We start from the raw sequence: 26,061 nt of genomic DNA, 5'->3' as shown, positions 1-26,061 counted from the left end.
TGTGGCTAATTGAGGTAACATGGTAATTCTGCTTGTAGATTATGCATGTACGAACTACACATTGACACATCCAGCCCAAAGCAGGAGGTTAAAAAAAGTCTTACTAGTCGCCAAAGTTCAGGAGCGTGTCTTTTTTCTGGCTATTCTTGCATCATTAATTTAATTTACTTATTTCAGCAATTTGATTGTTTCCTGTATAGTTGTCTAATGTTGGTGGGGTATATTTTCCTGCTTTAATGTTACTTCTGAATCACTATGATAAAGATTTTGTTTGTGTATTATACAAAGTTGAGGTTTACTTTGATGTCCAAAGTGTAGGAATACAGGTGAAATCAGTCACAGACACAGACATGGTGGCATAGCAGGAAGAATGCCGTGAACCAAACGGTTGTGAGTTCAAATCCCAGGTGAGGACATGTTGAATAATAATGACTATGTAAGTAAACATAGTTGAAGTCTGTCAAATATGTAAGTTGAAAACACTGTGACTGTTTTTTTTAAAGTTCCGGTGACATCCTAACAAGTAATTTCTGTTTGCAGGGCCTGTGACATCTCGTGAAAAGAACTCCACTGGACTTTTTTCAAACTGTAAACAACATATCCTGAGGCTGCATTTATTGTAGCTGGGGGTTTTAACAAAGCAAATTTAAGAACAACAATACAGAAGTTCTACCAATATATCGACTGCAGTACTTGCGCTGCCAAAACACTCGACCACTGTTACTCCAACTTCAGGGATGCCTATAAGACCCTTCCCCGCTCTCCTTTTGACAAATCTAACCACGACTTCATTTTGCTCCTCCCTTCCTATAGGCAGAAACTCAAACAGGAAGTACTAGTGCTAAGGACTAGTCAACGCTGGTCTGACCCACGCTTCAAGATTGTTTTGATCAGACAGACTTGGATATGTTCCGGGTAGCTTCTGAGAAAAACATTGACAAATACACTCTGATTCAGTGACAGAGTTTAACAGGAAGTGTATAGGAGATGTTGTACCTACTGTAACTATTAAAATCTACATTTGCTTACCACCACAATAGATCCACAGACAATGCAATCGCCATCACACTGCACACTGCCCTATCCCATCTGGACAAGAGGAATACATATGTAAGAATGTTGTTCATAGACTATAGCTCAGTATTCAACACCATAGTACCCTCCAAGCTCATCATTAAGCTCGAGACCCTGGGACTGAACCCCACCCTGTGCAACTGGGTCCTGGACATTCGGACGGGCCGCCCCCGGGTGGTGAAGGTTTGAAACATCACCTCCACTTCACTGATCCTCAACACTGGGGCTCCACAAGGGTGTGTGCTCAGTTCCCTCCTGTACTCCCTGTTCACCCATGCCTGCGTGGCCAAGCACACCTCCAACTTAATCATCAAGTTTGCAGATGAGACAACAGTAGTAGGCTTGATTACCAACAATGACCAGACAGCAGTGGAGAAGGTGGAAAGCTTCAAGTTCCTCGGTGTACACAACACTGGCAAACTGAAATTATTCACTCACACAGACAGTGTGGTGAAAAAGGCACAACAGCACCTTTTCAACCTCAGGAGGATAAAGAAATTTGGCTTGGCACCTAAAACCCTCACAAACGTTTACTGATTCACAATCGAGAGGATCCTGTCGTGCAGTATCACCGCTTGGTACAGCAACTGCACCGCCCGCAAACGCAGGGCTCTCCAGAGGGTAGTGCGGTCTGCCCAATGCATCACCGGGGGCAAACTACCTGCCCTCCAGGACACCTATAGCACCCGATGTCACAGGAAGGCCAAAAAGATGATCACGGACAACAACCACACGAGACACTGCCTGTTCACCCTATCCTCCAGAAGGCGAGGTCAGTACAGGTGCATCAAAGCTGGGACCGAGAGACTGAAAAACAGATTCTATCTCAAGGCCATCAGACTGTTAAATAGCCATCACTACTACATAGAGGCTGTTGCCTATATACATAGACTTTAATAATGGAACACTAGTCACTTTAATAATGTCTACAGATCTTGCATTACCCATCTCATATGTATATACTGTATCCTATACTATTCTGCTGTATCTTATTCTATGCCACTCTGACATTGCTAGTCCATATATTTTTATATTCTTAATTCCATTCCTTAACTAGATTTGTGTGTATTGGGTATATGTTGTGTAATTGTTAGATATTACTTGTTAGATATTACCTCACTGTCGGAGCTAGAAGCACAATCATTTTGCTACACTCACAATAACATCTGCTAAACACGTGTTTGGAACCAATAAAATTTAATTAGGATTTGGGAACAAAAAACATAGTTTTCTCCTGAACACTCTCCTCAACACTAGAAATGTTAGATTGAAAAATCAACAACAGATAACTGATACCATGCCATTCCATTAGGTCTTTTGTGGCTTTAGCCTCTTAAAGATACAACATGGTCATTTACGAAGACTGCCTGGAAAGGATTCAGTTAACATTTTCATACTAGTGATAAATTAAAGATGTAAGTGTTAAATGAAAACGTATTGGATCAAAAGAACCCCAGTGTTGGGGTTAATAACCAGTGTTAAACCAAAATCACGCCCATCGTTATCATATTTCCCAGAAGGCTATTCTGCAGGTTGATTTTTTTAAATTGTTTGTTTCAATATCTATTTTTTTGCATGTACATTGATTAATATTATGCTACTTAAATATAAATGTCATACTTTTTTCTAAACTAATCCAATCTGTTACTGAAATGGTTGTTCCAGTTTAGATATGTTAGGTAGTCTCATGTCTTAGGTTTCCCAAACCTGCAGTTGTTCTGAATGCAGGCTGCAGGGGAATAAAAATATCCAAAATGTTGGATATCCCCACTCTGGCTGGATTCCAATAAGAATTACCCATCACTTTGCAAGCCATCATAATGTGACTTGCAGGCCTGAAAAACATGAGTTTCAGGTCACTGTATTGGGGTAAAACTTGGCCCTCAAAATACCTTATTAAATATGTGTTATTGTGTTGAATAATTACATTTTATTGTTAACATATTAGCTTAGTATCTCACTTGGTGAAGGCCATAGGACTGAACATTTATGAACTATGTCACTGTCCCTAACAAATACAGTCATGGGTGGTAACTTTACAATTCACTCGACAGGCAAGGCCCTCTAGGAAATTTGCAAAAAAAGGCTTTACACTAACTAGATGTTACATTTACCACTGTCAGTGTTGATTTAACACTGGATAATTTGCTGTGTAAAAATGACCTCAGCAAATTATCTAGGAGAAGACTTATAGAGGTTTTATAAACAGTCAGCCTGCCAAAATGTGGCTTACAGACAGACAGCTTTAATTCACTTTTGATGTTCAGTTTATTTTCGACTTCTCTATAGGGTGTTGTTGTGTACTCTGAAACATTTTTAAATCCATTAACTCGTTATTTAACAATTTCAAGAATCATCTGGCTCACAATTTTGCAGCGTGTAGCAATCCTAAACTAGACTTCAGAAAAGTGAGCTATCCCTTTAATGGAAACTTGACTATACCACTATACTCTGCCGAGAGAGATTTGCTTTGAACTAATTTACAACTTTGAACCTCTCTCCACACACACACACACACACACACACACACACACACAGGCTAGTATGTTTCAAATTGAGTAGAATTCAATAGAACATCTGCATTTAGTCATATCCAAATCAAGTAATAAAAAATTCACAACGTTGGCCACATAGTGTTTTAGAGCCTCGGGATTTGAGGATGAAACAGCAGAACATAACTTATCTTAGTCAGCCTCTTAGGACTGGAGGAAGGTATCCGGAGCATTATATCAATTCAGTAGCTAGAGTAGTCAGCCTCTCAGGACTGGAGGAAGGTATCCGGAGCTAGAGCTTCTTGGGTATAAAGCAAAAAAATATATGTTGCTGGGAGAGCATGCATAGAGAGCACGTTTTCGTAGATTTAGAAGGCTTTGGAACATCCTGTGCATCCACAGCGTACCCAATGGAAAAGTATATATATATATTTAACTCAAATGGTTATTTACGATGACGGCCCGGGAACAGTTCCCCTTGTTCAGGGGAAGAACGACAGATTTTTACTTTGTCAACTCCGTGATTCGATGTAGAAACCTACCGGTTACTCGCCCAACACTCTAACCATTAGATAGATACCTGTCGCCCCGTAGACCTATGTAATTGATCAATTTTAGGATACATTTTCTGAGTAACACCAATAGTAGTCTATCAAGGCAAGTAATAATAGAATTGAGCACTTGTGCTTTTTAAAACACCACCATACATGACTAATCTTTCATTTAAAAAAAGTTAACTCATTTAACATTGTATTTGCATGCATGCTCTCTGGTTCCAATTGATTTGACCAGTGTGTAAATGCGCACCAATATTATGTAAATTATTGTTACCATGTCCATCCACAAAATATTAATCTGCTCAGATGTAATATAAATCACTTACAGTCTTGGACCCCTTTCGCTCGTTGGAACGGACTTCTCCGTGATGTTGTTACATCTAATGGTGTTGGCGGAACACCGGCAGATTCCCGGACACACAAAGCTCGAAGTGTACCCGCAGCCAAAGCCAAAGAAGAGCAAAACATACGGGTAGAACAGGAACAACAGCGATATCGACATCATTGAATGATCCTACTTTTCAAATTGAAGCAATAAATCCCAAGGACCACATACAGTAGGAGCAGCAAAGATGATGATGATAACCATTTACGTCCTTCTGTTGGAACAGACTCGGTGGATTGATGCAGCGTACGTTTGAATGGAGGAAGAAACAAACATTGCTCTATCCATCAAAAGGATAGCCTGTGCAATAAATTCCAAATAGTGGCTGGAGCGCATTGTGCAGACGCGAGCGCACCAGATGCTCTCCATTCCCGCCTACCCCGTAATCGCTCCGCGTCACGTGTAAACTGTCAGTATTATATCGATTGCAAGGGCCCAGGGATGTCATGGTCTTTTCTGTCATTAACCTACAGTGTCTACCCATAGTCTACCTCTCAAACATGACATAATTACTTGATGTATCTATTCTGAGACAAGATACAGTATAACTTAAATAAAATATAAACGTATTAAATATCAACATATTAACTTTCATAAAATATCACATTTCTGAATGTTTTATTATGGAGGTCCCAAGCCATTAGTTCAAGCCCTGTCTAATCCTAATGGAAATGCACCATAATAGAATGGTTTCCAACAGCTTGTTTTGCATTATTGCACAAGAGACAAGAGATAGTAGACCTAATTCAAGATAAGAACAATATCTTCTAGCCTATGTGTCAGTTTGTGTTTGGCAGAACAGAAGGCCAAAGGGACCTTGAAAGAGGATCAAATGGGGAATGAAATAGAGTGGAATCTTGGAAATGCCATAGTTTTTTTATTGCAGTTCTTTTAAGTTCCACCCACCCCACCCCTCCCTTTGCCATATGGCCTGCATCACAGGATCAAATCTATTTGGGTTCCATATATTGTCATTGGTTGCACTAATTGCATTTTTGTCTACATTACCTGGCTCAAGCATTCATGACATTACCCTGAAGAAGGTACAGTGATGCCAAAGCATTGGTATTTTACCCAATAAACTACTGGGAGTGTACAGTGCATTCGGAAAGTATTCGGACCCCTTCCCATTTCCCACATTTTGTTACATTACAGCCTTAATCTAAAATGGATAAAATAAAAATGTTCCCTCATCAATCTACACACAATACCCCATAAATGTATTAAAAATAAAAAATCAGAAATACCTTATTTACATAAGTATTCAGACCCTTTGCTTTGAGACTCGAAATTGAGCTCAGGTTCATCCAGTTTCCGTTGATCATCATTGAGATGTTTCTACAAGTTGATTGGAGTCCACCTGTGGTAAATTCAATTGAATTGGACATGGTTTGGAAAGGCACACACCTGTCCATATAAGGTCCCACAGTTGACAGTGCATGTCAGAGCAAAAACCAAGAAGTGAGATCGAAGGCATTGTCTCTAGAGCTCCTAGACAGGATTGTGTCGAGGTACAGATCTGAGGAAGGGTACCAAAAAATGTCTGCAGCATTGAAGGTCCCCAAGAACACAATGACCTCCATTCATAAATGGAAGACGTTTGGAACCCACAAGACTCTTCCTAGAGCTGGCTGCCCAGCCAAGCTGAGCAATCGGGGGAGAAGGGCCTTGTTTGTGGAGGCGACCAAGGACCCAATGGCCACTCTGACAGCACCAGAGTTCCTCTGTGGAGATGGGAGAACCTTCTAGAATGCCAACCATCTCTGCAGCACTCCACCAATCTGGCCTTTATGGTAGAGGGGCCAGACGGAAGCCACTCTTCAGTAAAAAACACATGACAGCCAGCTTGGAGTTTGCTAAAAAGGCACCTAAAGACTCTCAGACCATGAGAAACAAGATTCTCTGGTCTGATGAAACCAAGATGGAGCTATTTGGCCTGAATGCCAAGCGTCACGTCTGGAGGAATCCTGGCCTCATCCCTACGGTGGTGCGAGCATCATGCGGTGGGGATGTTTTTCAGCGTCAGGGACTGGGAGACTAGTCAGGCTCGAGCGAAAGATGAACGGAGCAAAGTACAGAGATCCTTGATGAAAACCTGCTCCAGAGCGCTCAGGACTTCAGACTGGGGTGAAGGTTCACCTTACAACAGGACAATGACCTTAAGCACACAGCCAAGACAACGCAGGAGTGGCTTCGGGACAAGTCTCTGAATGTCCTTGATTGAACATCTCTGGAGAAACCGTGAAATAGCTGTGCATCTGAGCTGACAGAGCTTGAGAGGATCTGCAGAGAAGAATGGGAGAAACTCCCCAAATACAGGTTGCCAAGCTTGTAGCATCATACCCAAGAAGAATCGAGGCTGTAATTGCTTCCAAAGGTGCTTCAACAAAGTACTCAGTAAAGGGTCTGAATAGTTATGTAAATGTGATTTAAAAAAATAAATGTGCAAACATTTCTCAAAACCTGTTTTTGCTTTGTCATTATGGGGTATTGTGTGTAGATTTATGAGGGGGGGAAACTATTTAATAGATTTTAGAATAAGGCTATAACCTAACAAAATGTGGAAAAAGTCAAGGGGTCTGAATATTTTCTGAATTAACTATATATAGAGTGTGCGACTCTCTTCATTTATTTTAGAGCTTAGTTTATTCGCCTTTAGTCAGCACCCCTACACTAAATCATTTTCTCTGGGTGTGCGCCAGCTCATTGTAACGGTTTTCTTGTTGAGAAGGAGAGTCGGACCAAAATGCAGCGTGTGGTTTACGATCCATGTTTATTAATAATACGAAACACGAATCTCCAATACAATACTACAAAAACAAAACGTAACGAAAAACCTAAACAGCCTATCTGGTGAAAAAACACATAGACAGGAACAATCACCCACGACAAACTCAAAGAATATGGCTGCCTAAATATGGTTCCCAATCAGAGACAACGATAAACACCTGCCTCTGATTGAGAACCACTTCAGACAGCCATAGACTTAGCTAGAACACCCCACTAGCTACAATCCCCATAAATACACACCACATACAAAAACCCATGCCACACCCTGGCCTGACCAAATAAATAAAGATAAACACAAAATACTTTGACCAGGGTGTGACAGAACCCCCCCCCTAAGGTGCGGACTCCCGAACGCACCTCAAAACAATAGGGAGGGTCCGGGTGGGCGTCTGTCCATGGTGGCGGCTCCGGCGCGGGACGTGGACCCCACTCAATCAATGTCTTAGTCCCTTCTCCTCGCGTCCCTGGATAGTCCACCCTCGCCGCCGACCATGGCCTAGTAGTCCTCACCCAGAACCCCACTGGACTGAGGAGCAGATCGGGACTGAGGGGCAGCTCGGGACTGAGGCAGATCGGGACTGAGGGGAAGCTCAGGAGTGAGAGGAAGCTCAGGAGTGAGAGGAAGCTCAGGCAGGTTGATGAATCTACCTGGCTGGCTGGTGGTTTCGGCAGATCCTGGCTGACTGGCAGATCTGGAAGAGTCTGGCCGACTGGCAGATCTGGAAGAGTCTGGCCGACTGGCAGATCTGGAAGAGTCTGGTCGACTGGCAGATCTGGAAGAGTCTGGTCGACTGGCAGATCTGGAAGAGTCTGGTCGACTGGCAGATCTGGAAGAGTCTGGTCGACTGGCAGATCTGGAAGAGTCTGGTCGACTGGCAGATCTGGAAGAGTCTGGTCGACTGGCAGATCTGGAAGAGTCTGGTCGACTGGCAGCTCTGGAAGAGTCTGGTCGACTGGCAGCTCTGGAAGAGTCTGGTCGACTGGCAGCTCTGGAAGAGTCTGGTCGACTGGCAGCTCTGGAAGAGTCTGGTCGACTGGCAGCTCTGGCTGCTCCATGCTGACTGGCTGCTCCATGATGACTGGTAGCTCTGGCTGCTCCATGCTGACTGGCTGCTCCATGCTGACTGGCAGCTCTGGCTGCTCCATGCTGACTGGCTGCTCCATGCTGACTGGCAGCTCTGGCTGCTCCATGCTGACTGGCTGCTCTGGCTGCTCCATGCTGACTGGCTGCTCTGGCTGCTCCATGCTGACTGGCTGCTCCATGCTGACTGGCTGCTCCATGCTGACTGGCGGCCCTGGCTGCTCCATGCTGACTGGCGGCCCTGGCTGCTCCATGCTGACTGGCGGCCCTGGCTGCTCCATGCTGACTGGCGGCCCTGGCTGCTCCATGCTAACTGGCAGCTCTGGCGGCTCCTTGCAGACTGGCAGCTCTGGCGGCTCCTTGCAGACTGGCAGCTTTGGCGGCATCCTGCAGACAGGCAGCTCTGGCGGCTCCTTGCAGACTGGCAGCTCCATGCAGACTGGCAGCTCTATGCAGACTGGCAGCTCTATGCAGACTGGCAGCTCCATGCAGACTGGCAGCTCCTTGCAGACTGGCAGCTCCTTGCTAACTGGCAGCTCCTTGCTAACTGGCAGCTCTATGCTAACTGGCAGCTCTATGCTAACTGGCAGCTCTGAACAGGCGGGAGACTCCGGCAGCGCTGTAGAGGCGGAAAGCTCTGACAACGCTAAACAGGCGGGAGACTCCGACAGCGCTGGAGAGGAGGAGGGCTCCGACAGCGCTGGACAGGCGAGGCGCACTGTAGGCCTGATGCGTGGTGCTGGCACTGGTGGTACTGGGCCGAGGACACGCACAGGAAGCCTGGTGCGGGGAGCTGCTACCGGAGGGCTGGGGTGTGGAGGTGGTACTGGAAAAACCGGACCGTGCAGGCGCACTGGAGCTCTTGAGCACCGAGCCTGCCCAACCTTACCTGGTTGAATGCTCACGGTCGCCCTGCCAGTGCGGCGAGGTGGAATAGCCCGCACTGGGCTATGCAGGCGAACCGGAGACACCGAGCGCAAGGCTGGTGCCATGTAAGCCGGCCCAAGGAGACGCACTGGGGACCAGCTGCGTAGAGCCGGCTTCATGGCATTAGGCTCGACGCTCAATCTAGCCCGGCCGACACGCGGAGCTGGAATATACCGCACCGGGCTATGCACCCGCACTGGAGACACCGTGCGCACCACTGCATAACACGGTGCCTGTCCGGTCTCTCTAGCCCCCCGGTAAGCACAGGGAGTCTGCTCAGGTCTCCTACCTGGCATAGCCATACTCCCTGTTAGCCCCCCCCCAAGAAATTTTTGGGGCTGCCTCTCAGGCTTCCATCCGCGTCGCCGTGCTGCCTTCTCATACCAGCGCCTCTCTGCTTTCACCGCCTCCATTCTACGGTAACCCTCCTCGCACTGCTCCAGCGAATCCCAGGCGGGCTCCGGCACTCTCCCTGGGTCGGCCGCCCACCTGTCGATCTCCTCCCAAGTAGTATACTCCATACTGTACTCCTCCTTGGGCTGTTCCTGTTGTTTCTTCTCCCGCTGCACCTTAGTGCGGTTACACTCCCCTGGTTTAGCCCAGGGTCCTCTCCCGTCGAGGATTTCCTCCCATGTCCAGAAATCCTTATTGCGCTTCTCCTCGCGCTGCTCCTGCCTGTTGACACGCTGCTTGGTCCGTTGGTGGTGGGTGATTCTGTAACGGTTTTCTTGTTGAGAAGGAGAGTCGGACCAAAATGCAGCGTGTGGTTTACGATCCATGTTTATTAATAATACGAAACACGAATCTCCAATACAATACTACAAAAACAAAACGTAACGAAAAACCTAAACAGCCTATCTGGTGAAAAAACACATAGACAGGAACAATCACCCACGACAAACTCAAAGAATATGGCTGCCTAAATATGGTTCCCAATCAGAGACAACGATAAACACCTGCCTCTGATTGAGAACCACTTCAGACAGCCATAGACTTAGCTAGAACACCCCACTAGCTACAATCCCCATAAATACACACCACATACAAAAACCCATGCCACACCCTGGCCTGACCAAATAAATAAAGATAAACACAAAATACTTTGACCAGGGTGTGACACTCATGCTTTTTATTGGGTTCCAAATATAACTATTTTTTTGTAAGAGTGTGGATGGACACTACATTTCCCATTCCTCAGTCAGGAGAGATTAACTTCATTTTATATTGTAACATTCCAGGAACCTTAAAGTATGTTTTGTACTTACAACTTTGCCTTGGACCAGACGCCAGATAAAATACAGTTTCAGGAAGCACCTTAATTTGGGTCCCAATGTCTGTATCAGGGGCCATATATTAGCAAGCGTCTCAGAGTAGGAGTGCGGATCTTGGATCAGTCCCCCATGTCCATGTAATCGTATTGCTTGTGATCCAAGGCTAAACTGATCCTAGATCCACACGCTGCAACGCTTTGGCTGCATTTACACAGGCTGCCCAATTCTGATAGTTTTTCCACTAATTGGTCTTTTGACCAATCACATTAGATCTTTTCACATCAGATATTTTTCAGAGCTGATCTAATTGGTCAAAAGACCAATAGTGAAAACAATATCAGAATTGGGCTGCCTGTATAAACACTGCCTTTGTGAATATGGGCCTAGGACATTTAAATGAGTTGATGATTCATTGATTTTATTTTGGGTTAAACAATTTGTACAGTTTAAAAACAGTATCTAAAAGTACAAGAAACACAGATTAAGACACATGAAATGTAAAAATACTTATTTTCAATGTGGTTGTTGGGGTACGACAACAACTGGACATAGCACACAGGAAAATGCATGTTTTTTTTACCCTGTTTTTGTCCAAAACCTTGAGTACCAGCCAGTCTTCATGTCCATGCCAGCAGCAAGTTTGCGTCCCAAATGGCACCCTATTCCCTACATAGTGCACTACTTTTGGCACATAGTGGACTACTCCTCACCAGTGTTGCGGAGTAGTTCCATTACTTGTAATTCAACTAGTAACTGAACTACGTTTTGCAGCAGCTTGGTGGTAGTTAAACGAAACTAAAATCTTATCGTGTTTTCAGTAGTTTTCTTGGCATGTATCGGTGTACCTAACTTCTTTCTAGAACAACCCACTATAGGCATACATGTTTTACAAAAAAAACAAAAAAAAAACACACAAAATAACCCCATATTGTTCTCTCTCTCTCTGACCACTGGGAAATTAATGGAAAACTACACCCAAAAATTATATTTTTGTATTTGTTTCATTAGTCCTTTGTTGACATAGTCCCTAAATGTTTTTCTTGTCAGAACTCAAGTTTTCCATATACTGTATGTAACTTTCAAAATACAGAAATTGTCCCCAATTGTCCCCATTTTTCATCATATGGTGCTGCGTTTTGCATCATACGGGGATGATTTCTGTATTTTGAAAGTTCATACAGTATCTTGAAAAGTTAAGTTCTGACAAGCAAAACCTTTTGGGACTATGTTTTCCTTTACGACCACACTCACTCTCTGGCTGTCACACGGCTCTCATTGCACTCTTAACATCTTACTACAGAGTGATGTGTTCTTGCTGTCATGTGTCTCAACTTTGTATTACATATCATTTTTCACGAGGTCATTTTGATTTGGTGAACTACTTATTCATAGTAACTTTAGTTAAACAAACAATATTTATCTTAAGGCTAGCTTTACTGTAGCTCAACTGCTTCCAGTGTGAAATAATTGTATAGCTTGGTACACTATATTTTCATCATAGCTTTCCCCAACACTGTGCATTATATAGGGAATAGAGTGGCATTTGGGACACCACATCCTCATTAGCATCTAAATCAGACTCTGTAAGAGCCAGCAACTATTATAATCAGACTTCAGGCAAGGGAAGGGTTGGGGTGTGGTGGGTCTAATAAAGAAAAACAGCAGATAAAAATCGAAGCATTTCTAAATTCCACCCAAGAAATGTAATTTCCCTTTGATCCTCTTCCAAGGTCACTCTGACCTTCAGTTCTCGCTACATTTCTAAGTGCATACTAACGGGAATTAACAGGGCACAGAACATATTGTTCTTATCTTGAATTACTGTATATCTGTCTCGTGCAATCTTGTAGCGTAAGCAAAAAAATTGACAGACTGTCTATGATATCAAAATTATCATTTTCACCACATTCTAAGGATATACGGTGTTTGTTTACAATAACATTGTTTACAAATACATTTGTAAAACACGTTTATATGTTGGGTTTTGGTGGAGTAGTACAGCCGTTGAACTAAACTCCTGAGGCACTTATAAATTATGTTCTTCAAGAATCAATGGGTTTATATCATTAATGTTAAAGTTTTTTTGTTTGTTTTTATCGCAGATTGACTATTTAATAGTGCTAATTGTATAATCCCAAATGAAAAAAGTTTCTGACAGTCCCAAGCAAACAATCCATCATGTCTGTGCTTTCACTGACCTCTGCTGGTTGACACGTGGTGTTGCAGCAGAGACTAATCTGCTGGAGAGGAGTTTCGGTATCTAGACCTCCAGCTAAACGTACATTCATACTGTATATTAAGTCTTCTGACAGCTAACTTTCTTGCTCCACCCACAATTCCGGGACTCCATAGCGTTCCCAGAAAGCATGGATTATTGAATCATTATTAGTTTTACACTTCAGACATCACTGCCATTGTGCTGTATTTTGTCTCTTGTATAATTCATTACATACAGTAGTTTATACTGGATTAAGTGTACATTTTCGTTAACTGTAATTTCGTTAGTTATGCTCCAACTTTCCCTCCATTTTGTGCCAACATAAATTATTTTTAAGTCTAAATTCCAATAGTTTATATTTTGTTTCTAGGAGAATGTCAGTTGGATAAGCTCTCTGCAAGGTTTTGTATATCTTCCCTATCATGCGAACATCCTTATCTGACTCAAATAAGATTCACTCAAGGTTGCGTGAGGGCCAACATATTTCTAATCAAAATGTTGTGATATGTACCTTTTAAATTGCATATATTTGAAACGATCTACTTTCGTGAGTCCAACATTACTTTTGAATTCTCTCATGGAAATAAATGTGATTCATGTTACCAAGTCATTTATGGTTTCTTATGCCTTTAGTTTTCAATGTGGACCAGTTTATCAGTGAATTCTGAAAAGCTACCCAAGGATTATTCGACAAGGTTGTGTTTTAAGGGAGTAATATTGGTTCTTGTAGAGTAAGTTTAATTTTCTTCCATATTTTTATAGTGTTCTTAACTATGAAGTTGTTCATGTTCTTAGCTTTATCTTTTGAAAATGAGGTACTGAGCTGGGCCGGCAAGGCTTCCACCAGGGTATCTCGCTCCTTCCTCCATTTCAGTAGGTCCTGTTCCTTCTCACTGAGCTGGGCCGACAGGGCTACCACCACGGTATCCCGCTCCTTCCCCCATTTCAGTAGGTCCTGTTCCTTCTCACTGAGCTGGGCCGGCAGGGCTACCACCACGGTATCTCGCTCCTTCCTCCATTTCAGTAGGTCCTGTTCCTTCTCACTGAGCTGGGCCGACAGGGCTACCACCACGGTATCCCGCTCCTTCCCCCATTTCAGTAGGTCCTGTTCCTTCTCACTGAGCTGGGCCGGCAGGGCTACCACCACGGTATCTCGCTCCTTCCTCCATTTCAGTAGGTCCTGTTCCTTCTCACTGAGCTGGGCTGACAGGGCTTCCACCACGGTATCTCGCTCCTTCCTCCATTTCAGTAGGTCCTGTTCCTTCTCACTGAGCTGGGCTGACAGGGCTTCCACCAGGGTTACACACAGAGGAGTTTCTTTAGACACAGTAGAGGGTAAAGCAGCTCTATTCTAAGGGTAATTTGTGCAGGGAGTTATGTTACCAATTGGGTTTGCTGTTTGATGTGTGGCTCGGGGTAGTCTGCAAACTTTCTCATCTCCTGGTTCCTCTTGTACTCTGCCTTGGATAATATCCCACATCTCTATGATTTACTTTGATCTCTGCTTCAACACAGATCTTCCTTAGTCTGTTTTTAAAACCCCAATCCTGAATTCGTCAGCCAAACAGCAGCCCCTTCACTTGATTTTCTATAAAGCTGAGGGATGGGGCTGGAGAAAGCCAAGGTAAGCTGATCCAATCTTAAATTCAGAGAAATTATGAATGCAAGGACCACCCAGTTTAATATTTTGAAGCTTTAGGCTTCACTGTTTGCTTACAGAGACTCAAATAACAAAAACATTTACAATGGATCACAAAATAAGTATTTGAAAATATCAGATTGGTTTATTGACTTAAACAAACAATAAATAACAAGCATAATATACAAATTAACTTTACAATAATTACAAAACTCAGTGAGGTCTCTTGACGCTTTGCATTCTAGTCTTTTCTAAAAAAAAAAAAACATCAAAAATATCACTCAAATGATTTCCTATTTAAAACATTCTCTAAACCAACAACAACTTTCCATTCCAGCTCACTACTATCACTTCTGTCTGTGTGTTTAGACTGAAACAGGTGAATGTAACCAGAAACTAGCTTTGGTTAATACTCATTTTTTGTTCAAAGTCTTTTGAGCATACAATTGTACTGTAAGTATTCCAGTAACATATCACCTTGTAAAATCCCACAGTACATGCAATTGCATTTGTCTTGCTCTTGCTCTTGTTGCTGGTGATTCTCTGATCCACCTCTACGCAGACGACACCATTCTGTATACATCTGGCCCTTCTTTGGACACTGTGCTAACAAACCTCCAAACGAGCTTCAATGCCATACAACACTCCTTCCGAGGCCTCCAACGGCTTTTAAATGTAAGTAAAACTAAGTGCATGCTCTTCAACCGATTGCTGCACGCACCCTCACGCCTGACTAGCATCACTACTCTGGACAGTTCTGACTTAGAATATGTGGACAATTACAAATACCTAGGTGTCTGTTTAGACTGTAAACTCTCCTTCCAGACTCACATTAAGCATCCAAAATTAAATCTAGAATCAGCTTCCTTTCGCAACAAAGCCTTCTTCACTCATGCTGCCAAACATACCCTCGTAAAACTGACCATCCTACCGATCCTTGACTTCGGCGATGTCATTTACAAAATAGCCTCCAACACTCTACTCAGCAAACTGGATGTAGTCTATCACAGTACCATCCGTTTTGTCACCAAAGCCCCATATACTGCCCACCACTGCGACCTGTATGCTCTCATTGGCTGGCCCTCACTACATATTCGTCGCCAAACCCACTGGCTCCAGATCATCTATAAGTCTCTGCTAGGTAAAGCCCCGCCTTTTCTCACCTCACTGGTCACTATAGCAACACCCACCCGTAGCACGCGCTCCAGCAGGTATATTTCACTGGTTATCCCCAAAGCCAACACTTCCTTTGGCCACCTTTCCTTCCAGTTCTCTGCTGCCAATGATTGGAACGAATTGCAAAAATCCATGAAGCTGGAGTCTTATATGTCTCCCTCTCTAACTTTAAGCATCAGCTGTCAGAGCAGCTTACACAGCCAATCTGGAAATAGCACACCCAACTACCTCATCCCCATATTGTTACTTATCCTCTTGCTCTTTTGCACCCCAGTATCTCTACTTGCACATCATCATCACTCCAGTGTTAACGCTAAATTGTAATTTATTTTGCCTCTATGGCCTATTTATTTCCTTACCTCCCTACTCTTCTACATTTGCACACTGTACATATATTTTTCTATTGTGTTATTGACTGTACGTTTGTTTATGTGTAACTCTGTGTTGTTGTTTTTGCTTTGCTTTGCTTTATCTTGGCCAGGTCGCAGTTGTAAATGAGCACTTGTTCTCAACTGCCCTACCTGGTTAAATAAAGGTGAAATAAAAATAAAACCAACAATCACATAAATATCCCCAGAATCTCAATAGCCAACTTCAACACAACATCAAAATGCATGGAAGCTACAGCCCTAACATTGGCCAGCAATATCGGCATTCAACAATTCTATCAGTATCAGTTATCAATGACAATCTGAATTAATGGATGGATTTCAATAGCCATAGATCTCCCCAAGACCTTGAGAAGTCATTGTTCTATTTAACAGATTTGTCATTGTTGATGTTACACAGGAGGTTTTTAGCACCACTCTGCCATGCCAGAAGATTCTCACTAGGGGACTTGCCTTCCTGCAAGGGGAAAAAACACAAACATTCAAATGAACTAAGCATTTGTAAAATGGATCACCTTACTGTATCAAACATCAATATTCAAATGGACTGTAAATGGCGCTATGCTCACACAATAACCAGTAACAATCATACCGACGTCACTGGAATATACTCAATGAATGTGAAAAGATGAGCCAAAATTGTATGAGGACAGACATGTTGGATGATTATGGAGTACTTACACTGTTCTTAGTTTTAAGACTGGCTCCATACATCAGCAGCAGCCTGATCATTTTGAATCGGTTTATCCTCACAGCATCGTGCATGGGTGTGTCTCCATCCTGGTCATAAACAAAGTAGCTATTAAAAACGCAATACACAACCATACTATACAATAGTGCAAATCAAATCAAATCCAAATGTATTGGTCACATACACATATTTAGCAGCCTCATTAAATATAAATTAAATAGTACCCGCAAAACACCAGTCTCAACGTCAACAGTGAAGAGGCGACTCCGGGATGCTGGCCTTCTATGCAGAGTTGCAAAGAAAAAGCCATATCTCAGACTGGCCAATAAAAATAAAAGATTAAGATAGGCATAAGAACACAGACACTGGACAGAGGAACTCTGCCTAGAAGTCCAGCATCCCGGAGTCGCCTCTTCACCGTTGACGTTGAGACTGGTGTTTTGCGGGTACTATTTAATGAAGCTGCCAGTTGAGAACTTGTGAGACGTCTGTTTCTCTAACTAGACACTCTAATGTCCTCTTGCTCAGTTGTGCACCGGGGCCTCCCACTCCTCTTTCTATTCTGTTTAGACCCAGTTTGTGCTGTTCTGTGAAGGGAGTAGTACACAGCATTGTACAATATCTTTAGTTTCTTGGCAATTTTCTCGCATGGAATAGCCTTCATTTCTCAGAACAAGAATAGACTGACGAGTTTCAGAAGAAATGTATTTGTTTCTGTCCATTTTGAGCCTGTAATCGAACCCACAAATGCTGATGCTCCAGATACTCAACTAGTCTAAAGAAGGCCAGTTTTATTGCTTCTTTAATCAGGACAACAGTTTTCAGCTGTGCTAACATAATTGCAAAATGGTTTTCTAATGATCAATTAGCCTTTTAAAATGATAAACTTGTATTAGCTAACACAACGTGCCATTTGAACACAGGAGTGATGGTTGCTGATAATGGGCCTCTGTACGCCTATGTAGATATTCCATTAAAAATCAGCAATTTCCAGCTACAATAGTAATTTCCAACATTAACTATGTCGACACTGTATTTCTGATCAATTTTATGTTATTTTAATGGACAAAAAAAAGAAGTTTTACTTTCAAAAACAAGGACATTTCTAAGTGACCCCAAACTTTTGATCGGTAATGTAAATATTAGGAAGAGCAATGTCGGAGTGGCATTGACTAAAATACAGTAGAATAGAATACAGTATATACATGAGTAAAGCAGTATGTAAACATTATTAAAGTGGCTAGTGTTCCATTATTAAAGTGGCCAGTGATTCCATGTCCATGTACTGTATATAGGGCAGCAGCCTCTAAGAGTAACTGGGTGGTAGCCGGCAAGTGATGGCTATTTAACAGTCTGATGGCCTTGAGATAGAAGCTATTTTTCAGTCTCTCGGTCCCAGCTTTGATGCACCTGTACTGACCTCGCCTTCTGGATGATAGCGGGAGTACAAATTATAGCATGGAGTATAATTGGTGGGTTTGTGAAGCCTCTCTGTGATTTGCCCCATACTTGCATTTGTCATATTAGGGTTTGTATGTCTTACTCTGTCTTTAGCGTTGACGTCTGCTCCACAGTGGATGAGGTGCTCAGCACATTCATTGTGTCCCGTCCTCACTGCCACATGGAGAGGAGTGCTGCGCAGCTGAGAGAAAACAGAGAGGGGGGGGGGGGGTCAGACCACAAACACAGACTGCTCAACTCTCCATATACCATTTAATATGCTCTATATATGGCTCTGTTCTGTATATATCCCTAAGTAAAACCCTATATGTTTTTGATGTTGGGCATCACAAATTGGGTTTAAGGGCTCTCTGTCTCAGTGTTGTACCTTGTCTCTGGAGTTGAACTTCCCTCCTTCATTGAGAAGCAGCTCCAGAGTAGTCAAGCTGCCTCCCCTGCAGGCCCAGTGTACTGAAGTGGCATCCAACTGGAGGGAGTGGGCAAAACAAACAGTGTTAGGATGATGACAGTTCCCAGCCATTCTGAACCATTTCCCATGTACTGTATGTAATTAGAGCTCTGATGAGTGATTGAGTGAGCAAGTGAGTGAGAGTGCGTGTATGCTTGCATGACTGCGTGAGTATCTGAGTTTGTGACTAAGAGAAAGAGAAAGAGAGAGAGAACTTACTCTGTCTTTCTTCTCAATGGAAGCCCCAGCCTCCAGCAGTCTCTTCACAATCTCCACATGGCCCTTGGATGAGGCTTTGTGTAGTGCTGTCCTTAGGAACTGTAAGAGAGGGAGGGCAGACAGAATTAAGTGAGATTCGTTTGGCTTCCTGTTACTTGTCCTGTGGCATTGTGAGACTAGTGCTATATTGGCCTTTGGCTGTCTGTAACTCAAGATGTTGTGTCTCAATCAATGTAGCTTCTGGCATGTCAAAAGACTGACTTAGATGGCTGTCCATGTGTCATCATAAGAGAGACATGATGCGGTACTCACATGATCACCGACGTTGGGGTCACCTCCATCTGACAGGTACTTCTCAATCACAGGCAGTTTATTTTCCATAGCTGCTTTCAGGAACGTGTCTTCATCGACTGTGTCGGGCTGTGTGACAATGAAAAGAGACATGTTGCATTAGCTTAGTGCCGTTTGACTTGTTTTAATCCGTTGCTGGCCTTTCTACATTGAATTCCCTCTTCTTGATTATGGTGAGGAGTTTTAAAGAAAGAAGGAGAGAAAGATTGTGTAGAGTGAATAGTGGCGGGACGTACAATGATCTCTGGCTCAAGTTCTTTCCTGTTCTGCACCTTCCTCTCCCTCCTCCTCTTCCTCAGTTTCAGGATGTTGAAAAGGTCATCCACGGTCTCTAGTTTCAGCCGGCCTGATTTGTCGGTCTGAAAAGGAATAAGGTATACAGAATGTTGGGCCACATTTTGAAAGGCAAGTAGAATGTTCAGTGTTTCTAATTGAGTACTAAGCATATGAGGAGCTAAAAACTCACATTGAGATTGACAACTGTGATCTCCTCCTGAGTGCTGTTCTCATTCTCCTCTGGGATGAGGTCTTTGTGTGACCTCTGGCCATCCTGTTTCTCCTGGTTGACGGCTGCCTCGTACACACTCTCTGAACACGCCCCCGATAGGTGCTGGCCTGCCTCCTTTCCCTCACACCTTTTACCAGTGACCTGGGAGAGAAAACAGATTGGAGATGAGCTGGCCATCCACCTAAGCAGTACTTTCTATTCCAAGAAAGGAAAAAACAGAATGGAGGACAGGTAGCCATTCACAACAAAGCCTTCCCTCTGTGAGATGTTTCTGTCCTAATAAAGGACCAAAGAAGGAAGTATTGGGGTGCTAATAGAGAAATGTGTGCTGTCTAATGTCCAACTCATTTACAGACTGATCAAAGCCAACCCTTTTAGATGACTGGGCAGACAACCAACTGCTGGATTATTTTGGACCAAATGAAAACCATAATGTTTTGTTAATTGTATGTACAGATAGATGTAGGATCTTAATTTGAGCATGTTTGCTACAGCAGAAAAATAATCCTGCAGCAACAGGAAATGTGAATTATTATGTGGATTATAATTAATGGACATTTTTGCAGAAGATTGATACAGTTTTCATGAGGGAAAATCAAGTCTGAAATGTGTGGAAAGATTGAAAAATGGAGATTACCAAACGGAAAGATCTCCTACAGAGCCGGCTCTAGCCTTTTGGGGGCCCTAAACGAGATTTGGTTGCCCCCCCTCCCCTTGCAGGCAAAACATTTTAGTGGCTCCCCTCTTGACAGCAGAGAGATTTTTTTGTTTTAAAGTACATTTCCTGCAATTCTACATATTTTGCCATGGGGTGTAGAGAAAATGTTGCCGTTGTAAAGCTAGTGCTCTGCAGTTCTACACAGCAATTTTATAAGACATTTCCTGCAATTCTATACATTTTGCCATGATTTATACCATTTTAGTCATATCATAGTGAGAGTGACTTAAAAAATGTATGGGTGCCCCCTGGAGGACAGGGCCTCTAGGCATGTGCCCTGCATGCCCGATTGCTATTCAGCCATGATTACTACAAGTTTAGATAGCTGGCTAGACTAATTTACCAATATAAAAATTGTTAGTTGACATTGCTAATTGAGTGACTGTCAGTGATTGGCATAACAATATAAAAATTGCTGATGCAGAACCAAATTTCGAACTTGCACCTTATATATATTCTACGAGTCTAACTCTCAACAGTAAATTGAGAGCCCGACAGAAGCCCTAAGCGTTTATGCCTGGAGCCGGCCCTGTCTACCTATCAGAGACTAATATTGTCAGCAACATCTAGAATGCCCAAAACCAGAGAAAATAATGGATTAGGCAGAGTGAATCCCGATCACACATGCAAAAAACAACCTACCAGCTCTTCAACGCTGTGCAGTCCCATGTCTAGTATGTCTGTGTGATAAAAAGTATTCCAGTGTCTCAACTCCCGAAGTGGCCAGTGTCAATTCTGTTCTGGGTGAGGATGAGATCCATCATCTCTTATATAGCCTACGAGTTTGTGATTAGGAACCAAAAAAAAAAACAGAAATGAGGTCATGTTTCCCGCTATTCACCCTTTACCATCTCGCGCAGCCCCAGCCAAGGTGTCTCGTCAGTGGTCACGCCTGGCATGCGTCCGTGGTATGCGCTGATGTCACCATTGCTGGCTTGTAAAAATGTAATTCCTAAACCGCTAGACACCTTCAATCATTTGCACTCTCCTCATAGATAAGGTGACATCGCAGAATGCCTGCCTAATGGCTAGTCAGTCAGAGCTGATTTATTGCGCGGACGGTGACAAAACTGCTCAACTATGCGCTTCCGTTCGTGATACCCACTCGCACTTGCCATAAACAGCTGACTGACACATGCAGCTTGAGTTCGACACGCACAAGGTCATACGGTAAAAAGGTACATGATGAGAGGTCCTTACCTCATATGTGCTGCTATTTAAAGACAACAACGAAAAGTGCCACAAAAAAATATATCATTGAACTTACAATTTGTTATTTGGACGAGGCTACTATATAATATGCCTAATAGATGCATGGTTCTAGATGCATGCACTTCACATAATTCTGTATATAGGCTTACTAGCTAGTAATATTAATAATTACAATAATAGGTATAATCAATAGCAGTGCAGTCATAAGGTCACTATTTGGCATGATCCAATATAACAATTTCGCAATTTTAAATTGTGTTATAACTGTTTTATAAAGATAAACTATGTAGACTATGTAGCTTAATTAATGCAAAATGTTACCAAAAAAGTCAATTCCATAGTAGGCCTGTCAGTTATGAATTTTTTGGATCACTCATGTCAAAGTACATGTTCATAACTACAGAGTAACTCATTAAAACATTATTGCTGGTAAACTATTTTGAATGGTGCCCCTATAAATGTCGGTCTGTTATGGCAAGCATGTGGAGGCATGTGCATGGTCAGCAGCTGCCTTTTTTTAGAGAACACAGCTTGAACTGTAGGCTAGATCTGACATTCAGACATCCATTTAGTAGGCTACCAACATCACTCATTTGACCTGTCCTTAAAAGGCCACAGAAGAGGCTGGTTGTGTGTGTCACAGGTTAAGTCTAGTAGTATCACTACCACAAACAAGATCATGAAAATGATTATGATGCTGACACAAGGAAAATGACTGTATTGTACTGTATTAATTGCTTTTCAAACTATTTGTATGACCAAGACAACCTCTTTTGTTTCATCACCCTTGTCTTTGTGCCCCTATCTACAAGGTACAATGAGTTTCAATGGATGACCACTGAGCAGCTGTAGTTGTTTGCACCATGTCCTTTGTACTTGATAAGACTCTGCTCCAGTAGCCTGCAGGTCACAGTGTCAAGTCCTGAAGGATATAGGAGTATTTCTGAATTAAAAATAGGCCTGTGTGAGATTCCTGTTCTTGAAATATATCTTGTTGATTCTAAAAATAGCAGTGTAAATCCTGCAGCTGTATTTATCAGTTTTTATGATAAGGTGCAGTTGGACATTGTATTGTCGTTAGTATATTATTGTATCATATTTCTGTGAGCATTGATGCTATGCTTACACAAGTTCAGCATCTAGTTTTGGCAACTAACATGAATTCAAAGTCAAATCAAGAACAAATTCAACCATGCCATTGGATTTAGTTTAAAGGTTAGCTGAAAAACAGAAAATCAACTAAATTCCTTGAAGTTAATGACTTTTCGCAAATCCAATCAGCTTTCCATTGATTCAACATAGATTTTTTAAAAGTTTTTTTTATTGAAATGACGTGGAAACAACATTGATTCAACCAGTTTGTATGGAATAATAATGATGACAAAACTCTTCCGTGGTCGCACATTGAGATTTGTGGTTGCAAGTATGATTTAATTATGCAAGCTGTATCACAAACTTGTAACTTGACATTTGAATACATTCAATAAGATTTGCAAGCATAATTTTTTACAGAATTATTACAAGTCCATTTACAACAATTCATATTCTGCTGTGAATATAAAATACACTTGGAGATTTTTTTTATCTGTGCATACTCAAAAATCTGTCACTATTGTCACGTTGGATTCGTAAACTTGTAGAATGTTTTGTAAGTTTGTAGAAAGAGATTTGCAAGTAAAAAAAACGGTTTTGAGCAGCTTTGCTGGCAGGAACTTTTGATCAGCCAAAACCACATAGAAATATGATTTACAGATCTGTCATTGAAAGCAAGTCTAAGAAGCGGTAGATCTGTTTTATGTGTGCCGTTTTTATGCTTCCTGTTCTTACGTTTTGTTTTTGCGTCTGAAAAGATATTTCACAGCGGTTTGATTGGTACAATGATTCTCTACATTGCTTATTTTGTCACATAAACTGAAATTAGGAAAACTATTATATTTTTTTGCAACCAGGAAATGGTGGAGCGATTTCTACATATTGCACAGTTAACATGTGAAATATAATCACAGATATTTCACCTATGTATAAATGTGAAGCATCCGTTTGGCGTTTCCACTTACTACCAAATATGGTGATGAGAGGAAGCTCAGTAGCCGGCAGTGAGAGAAGAGATGGATTTTGGCCAACATTCTGCAACTTTTCTCATGATTGAAACATTTGATCCCCATACAGTTTTCTGTTTCCAAAACTAGAAACTGTAACAAACATAGTGGACTGCATTTTGTAGACTTTACCCTTTGCCAAAGTTGCGTTGTTTAAAGGAGTGCGAGGATGAATTTAGTTATTGCATACATGCACGTCACAGAGTAGGCGTTCCCTAATGGGAAATGCACAAATAAATGCTAGAACATGCCAATAGGATCTTACTAACTTGTGCTAGGCTCTGTCACCTCCTTGCTTGTTCTGCCCATTGTGCTTCATTTGCTCCCATTGGAAATGACAGGCTCTGGTCTATCTTGGGTTAGTTATACAAATCTTTGATATAATGGTACATTTCATTTGAAATTGACAGCAGCTCATGTCAGCTAAACTGGCTTCTGATATTCATCCTCATTTCACTATCAACTGACTGGCTTCATCAGGCAGCTTTAGATGTGAGTAGAAAGCACATATATTTGCTAGTTAAACATCTGGTTGATAACATGTAGCTAGCGAACGTTAGCTAAATTGAAACTGCTGGGGGGGAAACAGTAGCTAATAATGTTATGTTACTGGAAAATAAAAACAATATATTTTAAAGAATTGTTACTGACTTTTGAACACTTTTTGTCAAACTACTTCATTCCACTGCCTGTTTATTGATTAAATAGGCTGTATTGGTAACATTTAGCTGAATAGGCTTAAACACATATACATGCATGCTTAATTAGCCTAGTTAGCCAAATGACTACCTGACTAGGCTTATTGTTATTCATGTTTTTGTTGTTATTGCATTTCAGCTGGACAGGGAGGAATATTATTAGAAACCAGAATGCTGCCAGACAACCACAGGGCCATAGAGGTATAACAGTCAGTAATATTATTAGAAACCAGAATGCTGCCAGACAACCACAGGGCCATAGAGGTATAACAGTCAGTAATATTATTAGAAACCAGAATGCTGCCAGACAACCACAGGGCCATAGAGGTATAACAGTCAGTAATATTATTAGAAACCAGAATGCTGCCAGACAACCACAGGGCCATAGAGGTATAACAGTCAGTAATATTATTAGAAGCGATTTCTTGGAACGGCCTTGGTCAGGGAGGTGACCAAGAACCCAATGGTCACTTTGGCAAAATACCAGAGTTCGTCTGTGGAGATGGGAAAACTTTCCAGAAAGACAACCATCTCTGCAGCACTCCACCAATCAGGCCTTTAGGGTAGAGTAGCCAGACGGAAGCCACTCCTCAGTAAAAGGCACATGACAGCCCACTTGGAGTTTGTCAAAAGGTACCTAAAGGACTCTCAGACCATGAGAAACAAGATTCTCTGGTCTGATGAAACCAAGATTGAACTCTTTGGCCTGAATGCCAAGTGGCACGTCTGAAGGAAACCTGGCACCATCCCTATGGTGAAGCATGGTGGTGGCAGCATCATGTTGTGGGGATGTTTTTCAGCAGCAGGGACTGGGGGACTGGTCAGGATGGAGGGAAAGGTGAACGAAGCAAAGTACAGAGAGATACAGAGCACTCAGGACCTCAGACTGGGGTGAAGGTTCACCTTCCAACAGGACAATTACCCTAAGCACACAGCCAAGACAACACAGGATTGGCTTCGAGACAAGTCTCTGAATGACCTTGAGTGGCCCAACCAGAGCCCGGACTTGAACCCGATCTAACATCTCTGGAGACCTAAAAATAGCTGTGCAACGACGCTCCCCATCCAAGCTGACAGAGCTTGAGAGGATCTGCAGAGAAGAATGGGAGAAACTCCCCAAACACAGGTGTGCAAAGCTTGTAGCGTCATACCCAAGAAGACTCGAGGCTGTAATCACTGCCAAAAGTGCTTCATCAAAGTACTGCGTAAAGTGTCTGAATACTTATGTGAATGTGCTATTTACGTTTTATTTTAAATAGATTTGCAAACATTTCTAAACCTGTTTTTGCCTTGTCGTTATGGGGTATTATGTATATATTGATGAGGAAAAAAACTATTTAGTCAATTTCAGAATAAGGCTGTAACAAAATGTGGAAAAAGTCAAGGGGTCTGAATAATTTCTGAATGTACTGTACATTAATAAAAATGTATACACCCTGGACATGACACTTGCATTGACTTTTAGACCTTTAGGAGTCATAAGCACCAAGTGCTGTCTTGTTGGAGAAAGTCTGCCTGTTGTATGATGTTTAAGTTACCAAAGTAGTTAGTAAAAATGTTTAGAACAGACTATTCAAAATGTACTGTTTTGTAACAACTTGAACATGATTAGTTTATACCAAACTTTATTGAGTTTGGTGATCATCCCCCAAATTTG

At 42.3% G+C, this 26,061-nt stretch overlaps 2 protein-coding genes across 2 annotated transcripts in view; both read right to left on the bottom strand.

The window, feature by feature from the left end:
* Positions 1-4,628, bottom strand: part of LOC139376864 (luteinizing hormone/choriogonadotropin receptor) — a 30,608-nt gene extending 25,980 nt beyond the window's left edge. The window contains exon 1 of the mRNA XM_071119826.1: positions 4,450-4,628. Within this exon, the coding sequence (XP_070975927.1) occupies positions 4,450-4,628 (179 nt within the window). The remainder of the gene's footprint in view (positions 1-4,449) is intronic.
* Positions 4,629-14,559: 9,931 nt separating this feature from the next.
* On the bottom strand, positions 14,560-21,159 carry LOC139376863 (ankyrin repeat domain-containing protein 1-like). The gene is given in 10 exon segments (XM_071119825.1): positions 14,560-16,456; positions 16,681-16,779; positions 18,234-18,332; positions 18,519-18,617; positions 18,819-18,917; positions 19,131-19,238; positions 19,406-19,528; positions 19,636-19,818; positions 21,038-21,109; positions 21,112-21,159. Coding segments are annotated over 10 exon segments (1,023 nt in total). The 3' UTR covers positions 14,560-16,363.
* Between the last annotated feature and the right edge of the window lie 4,902 nt (positions 21,160-26,061).

This window comes from Oncorhynchus clarkii, chromosome 20 (assembly GCF_045791955.1).
Source record: "Oncorhynchus clarkii lewisi isolate Uvic-CL-2024 chromosome 20, UVic_Ocla_1.0, whole genome shotgun sequence".
NCBI lineage: Eukaryota > Metazoa > Chordata > Actinopteri > Salmoniformes > Salmonidae > Oncorhynchus > Oncorhynchus clarkii.
Note: the sequence above shows the minus strand (reverse complement) of the source record. Positions and strands in the feature narration are given on the sequence as shown.